Below are 7,703 nucleotides of genomic sequence, written 5' to 3' on the forward strand. Positions count from 1 at the left end.
CATCAGTTGATGGACATTTCAATTGTTTCCACTTTTTTCCTATTATGAACAATACTGTTATGAACATATGTGAACCAGTTTTTGTATATATGTTTTCATTTCTCATGGATATACACTGAGAGATAGAAATATTGGGTCAGATAATAACTATATGTTTAATCTTTGCAAAAACTACCAGATCTTTTTTCAAAGCAAGCACCCCATTTCCTATTACCACTAGCAATATATGAGTGTTCCCATTTTCCTAGTAATACATCCTGGTCAACATGTTATTGTCCACCTTGTTGATTATAGTCATCCTAGTAGATGTAAAGTGGTATCTCAAGGTAGTAAATATCTTCCAGTGAAATCTTAGTGATAATTTTATCAGTGTTTGTTTGTTTGAAAATGTTTTTAATCTTACATAATTTCCAGAAAATTAGTGCAGAACTCCGGAGAAGGCAATGGCACCCCACTCCAGTACTCTTGACTGGAAAATCCCATGGACGAAGGAGCCGGGTGGGCTGCAGTCCATGGGGTTGCTAAGAGTCGGACACGACTGAAGCAACTTAGCAGCAGCAGCAGCAGTGCAGAACTCAAGTTGACAGTTATTCTCCCTGACCATTTTGAAGCTATTGCTCAATTTAGCTGCCATTGTTGCTTTTGGGAAATAAGTGTGTGTGTGTGTGTGTGTGTGTGTGTGTGTGTGTGTGTGTGTGTGTGTATTTGTGTGTGTGTGAAGTCGCTCAGTCATGTCCGACTCTTTACGACCCCATGGACTGTAGCCCACCAGGCTCCTCTGTCCATGGGATTCTCCAGGCAAGAGTACTGGAGTGGGTTGCTGTGTCCTTCTCCAGGGGATCTTCCCAACCCAGGGATCAAACCCGGGTCTCCCGCATTGCAGGCAGATGCTTTATCCTCTGAGCCACCAGGGAAGCCACCAGGGAACTTGTTTCTTTGTAGATAATCTCATTGGCTACTTTAAGGATTATTGTTTTCTTTGGTATTTGGCAGTTTCACCATGATATTACAAATAAAGTATGTCATAAGAAATTAGGTGATAGTAATTTTGAGTTATTAACATTAAACTTAATATTCTACTTCTAAATAGTGATTAGTGATCTGTGAACAGCTATACATAAGGGAATGCTTACTATCTATTTAAAAAGGCCCTATGGTGTATCTTTCTGGAGTACACATTTTGTCAGCTTTATAACTTTCTTCTCAAGACCATGTGTATGTATCTTGATGTAAACAGATGGAGTATGCTTTCCATATCTTTCTACAGCACTGTTGGAAATTATCATGAAAAATGGAAGCACTGCTGGAAATAGCCCTCATTGCCGAAAACCATCAGGTGGTGGTGATCAAAGCAAACCTAATTGCACAAAGGACAGCTCATCTGGTAGTGGTGAAAGTGGAAAAGGCTACACCAAAGACCAAGTGGATGGAGTTCTCAGGTAGGAATGAATATGACTTATATATATGTCAGTTGTTGTTGATGCTAATGTAAGTTTAATGTTGTAACACCTAAAAAATGGGTTTTAATTACAATTCAGTAGAAGAACAGACATTGAGGAGTTGAACTCTTGGTGTCTTATGCTTCATATTCTTTATAAAGTAGTGTAAATTACCAATTCTATTGAAATTTCCATCTTTTAAATATAAGGCACAAAACTAATTACCAAAAAAAATTTTTTTTAGGAAGATTGCTTCAATTTTTTGACACAGTACAGTGAAACCTTCCCTGATGGCTCAGTGGTAAAAAAATCCCCTTGCCAATGCAGGAGACATGGGTTTTATCCCTGGGTCTGGAAGATCCCCTGGAGAAGGGAGTAGCAACTCAACTCCAGTATTCTTGCCTGGGCAATCCCATGGACAGAGGAGCCTGATGGGCTATAGTCCAGGGGGTCACAAAAGAGACAGACAAGACTTAGCAACTAAACAAACAAAAAAACAAACAACAGCAACAGCAAATGTATATATATATATATGTATGAAGGAGAATTTCATATGAGGAGAATATTGAGTGCGATTGCAAAGCATTTTCAATTTTCTACTTATATAAATGAAGGATAATTTTTTTCTATTTATATTCTTTCTTTAAGGCTGTCTTTATATATAGCAAATACTATAGTCTTCTCCTTTTAATATTTTTTCTTACTCTCATTGTTCTGCTTCAGTGTTATATTTTTACTTCATGATACACCTCTACTTAAAGCAGGAAAATTAGGTAGAATTGGTAAATTATGAACTGGGTTTTGGAGATTTAACTTTATTAATTTTGTAATTAAGAAAATCTTTTCTGGAAAGAAAATGAACTGAGTATGAAACACTAGAAAAAATACTGTTATTTTTTCTATACACAACATCAATACACCTTAAGGAGGCTGTATTGATGTTGTACTGGAATTGCTCTCTAGGGAATCTAAAGTATAAGGGTGAAGGACTCTGATTAATCAGATAGTTCAACTTGAAGAGTGAATAGCAGGGAACTAGCTTAAGTGAAGAGTAGGTAAAGCTAGTTTTCTTTCTCTTTTGCCCTTTCTTATTATCCTCTTTTAACCGTACTTCCTTTTTTTTTTTTGTTTTTCCTTTTTTTCTCCATTCTTATTTTTAGTTAGTTCTTTTTAACTCAGCATTATTTGGAATTGAAGTTATTTTTAAATTAAGTATCAATGTATTTATATTTTACTTTTTTTCATACATATGCTAAAGTTTAAATGTAACATTTTATCTGTGTGTGACAACAATAAGAACAAAGACTCCCTAACTATGATGAAATCATGATAAAGGGTATTCAATTGGCCTGAATGGTAGTGAAGTCCTTTAAGAATTATAAATAATGTTGGTGACCACTTTTATAACTGTAGTGTTGGGTCAGAGGCTGAATAAGTGAGATAAGTGAAAAAATGAGAGATTTGCTTTTGAATTCCTTTAAGAAAAAGCTTCTACTAAACAGTGTGCCGAAATGTGTTCTAGGAAGCCATCTCTCTCCAAAAACCAAATTGTATTTTCTGCTAGAAATTACTTTTTACTAGGAGAACATATTCTCAGTAAAAGACCTAGAGTGAATTTTGTTATATGTGATTTTTATTTAGAATTATTTTAAATTTGTTTTTAAAGAAAGACTATAGAATCACCTGTGTATTGGAAAATATACCCCCTTCCCCAAACAATTGAAATTTTGGAGAATAGGAATCTCCTGAATCTGATATTATTTTTAAAAAATCTCTTTTCTTCATTTCTTCTTCTCTAGCCTTGAAAGGAAAACAGGAGTAGCTCAAGATATGGTAGAAATAAAGAAGAGCAGTGTTTTGTTTTCCGCTCTTTTTCAGTAGTTAGGCAGGGGGACATTTTGAGAATAGAAGAATGAAAGATGATGGTGGGTGCACATCCACTTTTGTATGTGGCCACAATTGGGCAGAGGGAAATAAAATGTTGAGAGAGATCCTGTCTGTTGGGTCTGTATTCTCTGTGAAATTGGAGATGAAGTTATCCTCTGAGGTTTAGAAGAAAGAAATGAGATTGAAAGCTTGAGAAGAATAGTGAAAGTATGGAATACTTGCAGCCAGAAAGGCAGACAGGAAGGCAGGATTGCTGGCTAGCACTGAGGAGCCAGCCAAGTTTCAGACTGAATTCTTAGTGAGTTACAAGAATTAGCTTAGTTTTGTGCCTGTGTTTAGAGATGGTTTCTCTGGTCAATTTTAGCATACCTTTTTATTGTATTACATAAATGTAGTTTTGGGGGGGATTAATATGATCAGAACATTCTTTAATAGAATCCCTGAGTTATTCAGAGTATTTCATTTGCTACCTTATATAAGAGTTGCTTAGCTTTAGCTAATCATGTAACACTTATTCATCATATTAGCCTTCATCAGTGTTGCTTTAGTGAGGTAACAGATCACCAGCAAACACTTACATGCTGTGTGTTTTTGTTTTACCTGTACACTGGGGATTTTTCTGAAGAAAGCCATGTTATCTTGCTGGTTAGCATGATTATGCAAACAAGTTGCTCAGTGACATTTTGGCTCAAAGGGAGAAGCCATGCAATAATACTGCATCCATTGCATAAGTAAGAGCTAGCGTACAGTAAGACTGAACAAAAAGTGTGTAACTTTGTAAAACTCATATTCTGTGAAACTAAGCACTGTTTATTGTCTCCAAGTGTTGAAATGTGTTGAAAAATCACAGTGCAAAAGGTGTCCTAGGTCTTATTTGAGGAGATTTTTAATATCTCATTGGAAAAAAAGCCCATCTTTTTCTTTTAAAAATATAAGATCAGTGTGAAATCATTAACTGGCCATCATTATATTTATCAGTTAGGAACATTTCTGTATAACTGTTAAAATTATTTGAATTATGGGGATTTCATTAGGATTGGTTTTAAGCTATAGTTCTTTAAATGGAAACAAATCATTTTGCTAAATTTATAAAATAAATAATCTTTTGTCTCAGGAATAAAGAATTATTTTCCTAAATACCAATTAAATTTGGAGTACATTTAAAAATCATCTATAATAACAACAACAAAAAGTCATCTATAACATATGAAAAAAGAATAGAACAAGGCCTCCCTGCCCCAGCCAGTATGCTTTGTAGCACATAAAGGAAGACATAAAAGTTGAGCCATGCATACTTCTCCCTTGTTGAGCTCCCAGACAGATCTTTCTGGCCTTTGTCCACAATGTTTCCTTCCAGTGCAGGTAACAGTTTACCTCTTTTTAATTTATTTTCTTTTTCCTTACTTCCTTTCTTTTTTAATTCTTCAATGAGAATGGAGAAGCAGGAGCAAACTATAAAAACTGTGACAAATGCATTTAGCTGGTGAAAATGAGTATGATGAACAATATATGGATTAAAATTAATACATGAATGGTAATTTCTTGCTTAGGTGTGAAAAGTTAAGTAAATGAGTATATGTTTAGCATTACTTGAAATATGTAGTCTACAGTTTGTCCATTGGTGACATTGACTTTATACCTCTCTACTGGCTTCTCAAAGAATTTCTCCTCTTCTGGACACAGTAGGTGTTCTGTACATGTCCTTCTTCCCTTTATTTTTGTCACATAGTTTCTTTTTTTTTTTGTCACATAGTTACTTAACATATCTAGGAAAATGAGTCTCTACAAAGGTAGAGTAATCATTTTCTGTTTTGTTCACTAACTGATCTCAAGAACCCTGGGATATAAATATTACTGACTCAGTAATGAGTCAATAAATATTATTTCCTAAATAAAGGAAATGCCATGCTTATGAAATAAACTGACTTGTGTCAATATTTATTATCTAAAGTAGAAGAGTCTAATTTTAATTATTATTACTATGAAGAAGACTGCCTAACAGATTTTTGTTGATGTGATTATAAAATAATTCTGTAATCTTTTCAGTGTGTTCTCTTTTTACCCTTGTTCATATAACAAATGATGAGTGCTTTCATTACGAAAGGAGAACTAAAGTTCATTTATTCCATAAATATTTACTGAGAACCCCTCATGTACCAAGCACTGTGATGACTAATAGGTGTAGTAGCGAAAAAAGGTCAATCTTTTCTCTTTTCTTTGAACACCTAGAGTCAGCCTTTGCAGTCCTCTAGCTGTCAATGAACAATTGTGCCTCAGATCCATTAACCTGTTACTACCTGTCATCAAGCCACTCATACGTGGAACACATTTAAAATCATAAAGTACACACCAAAAAATATGTAAAATATATCTGTATTTTAGAGAAGGAAAATTATTAGGTCATGAGAAAATGTAAGCATCCAAAAGGATTACTGTTCTTTGCTCCATTTGCAGTACTTCTTTTCCTAACCTACTTCAAAGACTCTGGGCTTAAATATTGCATATTTAGGGTTATAAACTATGTAAGTAGTCTTTTAAGAGTATGTTCATCAAAATGAAAATCAGGTGTAACAAATATGTTTGAGTCCCATAATGTATTTTATTATGAGATTTTATCTTTCATGGAGAGTGACACACGTGAACTCTCTTTAACATTGCCTGGCTGAATTCACTTGCTTTGACATTTAAGCCATGGGATACAGTAGTTGTTTTACATGCACTAAACTGTTGCTTTGCTATTTGGTTAGGTTTGCATTATGCAACAACAAAACTCTTGAAATGCAATGTCTGTTAATCTTTAGCTGTGACATCTTGAGAGGAGTTTTGGGATTTCTTATATATTTAAGAGTACTGTAAAATTGTTCTTACTCGCTCATTTTAGTATGTGCTCTGTCCTACATCCACATTTGTTATGAGCTTTGCTTTACTTCTCTGTAGTTGAGATAAATTGTACAAGGACATTCTCATGGTTAATTCTTCTTAGAGAGGGGTTGGAAAAATGGTCTGTGGTTGAAAAGAGAATGGAGCAATGACCCTTAATGGATAAACTATCATTTAATATTGAGAAAACAATCCACAAATAGTTCTTTATACTATTCTGGTGTTCATTGGAAGGACTGATGCTAAAGCTGAATCTCCAGTACTTTGGCCACCTCATGCAAAGAGTTGACTCACTGGAAAAGACCCTGATGCTGGGAGGGATTGGGGGCAGGAGTTGAAGGGGACGACAGAGGATGAGATGGCTGGATGGCATCACTGACTCGATGGACATGAGTCTCAGTGAACTCTGGGAGTTGGTGATGGACAGGGAGGCCTGGCGTGCTGCGATTCATGGGGTCTCAAAGAGTCAGACATGACTGAGTGACTGAACTGAACTGAACTGAATCAATAAAAAATTAGAAGTATTACTCAAAGTTCTTCCTTGAAATTTACTTATAACACACTCTCTTGTTCACAGCATAAACAAATGTAAAAATTACTATGAAGTACTTGGAGTAACCAAAGATGCTGGTGATGAAGATTTGAAAAAAGCTTATAGAAAGCTTGCTTTGAAGTTTCATCCAGACAAAAACCATGCACCTGGAGCAACAGATGCTTTTAAAAGTAAAGTAAACCTTTTAAAGCAATTTTCTAAGCTCTTTTTAGAATTTACTTTATAGTATTTCAGATACTAAGTCCTACCTTTAGACTGGTGCGTAAGCATTTTAGACTGGTGAGGACCAGCATAAGCATGGGTCCTCAAAATCCTTTAAAACTTAACTTGTTATACCAAGAGCCAAACAAATGCTGTTTGGCTTCACAAAAGCATCATGTCAGCGTTTGCAAATTTCAAAGTAACTTTTCTAGATACACAAGCATGCTTTCTTGTTTACCACACAAGTAGTGTGATGACTATGCATGAGCTTCTAGCATTTTACCAGCTGGATCTAAAGGAGTTAAAAGTAAAATATATTTTCTGTGAGTTTTTTAAATATTAGAGACTGTCTAGAATTGGAAAATTACTTAGAATCACTGTTTGTCCAGTGTTCTTCTATTTCTGTTAACTCCAGACAATTTTTTGCATTTTTCATATGTAGTTCTAACATGATTTTTTTTTTCAAGAATGTTTGTTTCCTGTTAGCTACTATTCATTTTTCTTCATTTTCTTTATTACTTCAGTTTTATTTTGTCAATTTAGTAAACAAGTGTGAGAGAACTGATTTTATAATTTCATGTTTATTACAGTTTATTCATAGGAGTTATTTTCTGGTTAATAAGAAAATGCTTAAGTTATTATTTGTTTTTGTGAATTTGGCATTCATAGAGCCAACGTATGATGTTTACGGTGAAATGCTGGGGTTTTGGAATAACAGAAAGGAGATACTAATTTTTTAAATT

At 34.6% G+C, this 7,703-nt stretch overlaps 1 protein-coding gene across 2 annotated transcripts in view; it reads left to right on the forward strand.

Annotated features, from left to right (window-relative positions):
• Positions 1-7,703, forward strand: part of DNAJB14 (DnaJ heat shock protein family (Hsp40) member B14) — a 45,572-nt gene that overhangs the window by 12,875 nt on the left and 24,994 nt on the right. The window contains exons 2-3 of one of the 2 annotated variants that reach the window (XM_027543982.1): positions 1,268-1,439; positions 6,784-6,929. In XM_027543982.1, coding sequence (XP_027399783.1) covers positions 1,268-1,439; positions 6,784-6,929 — 318 coding nt within the window. The remainder of the gene's footprint in view (positions 1-1,267; positions 1,440-6,783; positions 6,930-7,703) is intronic. The other variant, XM_027543983.1, reaches the window with a different exon arrangement.

This window comes from Bos indicus x Bos taurus, chromosome 6 (genome assembly GCF_003369695.1).
Source record: "Bos indicus x Bos taurus breed Angus x Brahman F1 hybrid chromosome 6, Bos_hybrid_MaternalHap_v2.0, whole genome shotgun sequence".
NCBI classification, from domain to species: Eukaryota; Metazoa; Chordata; class Mammalia; order Artiodactyla; family Bovidae; genus Bos; species Bos indicus x Bos taurus.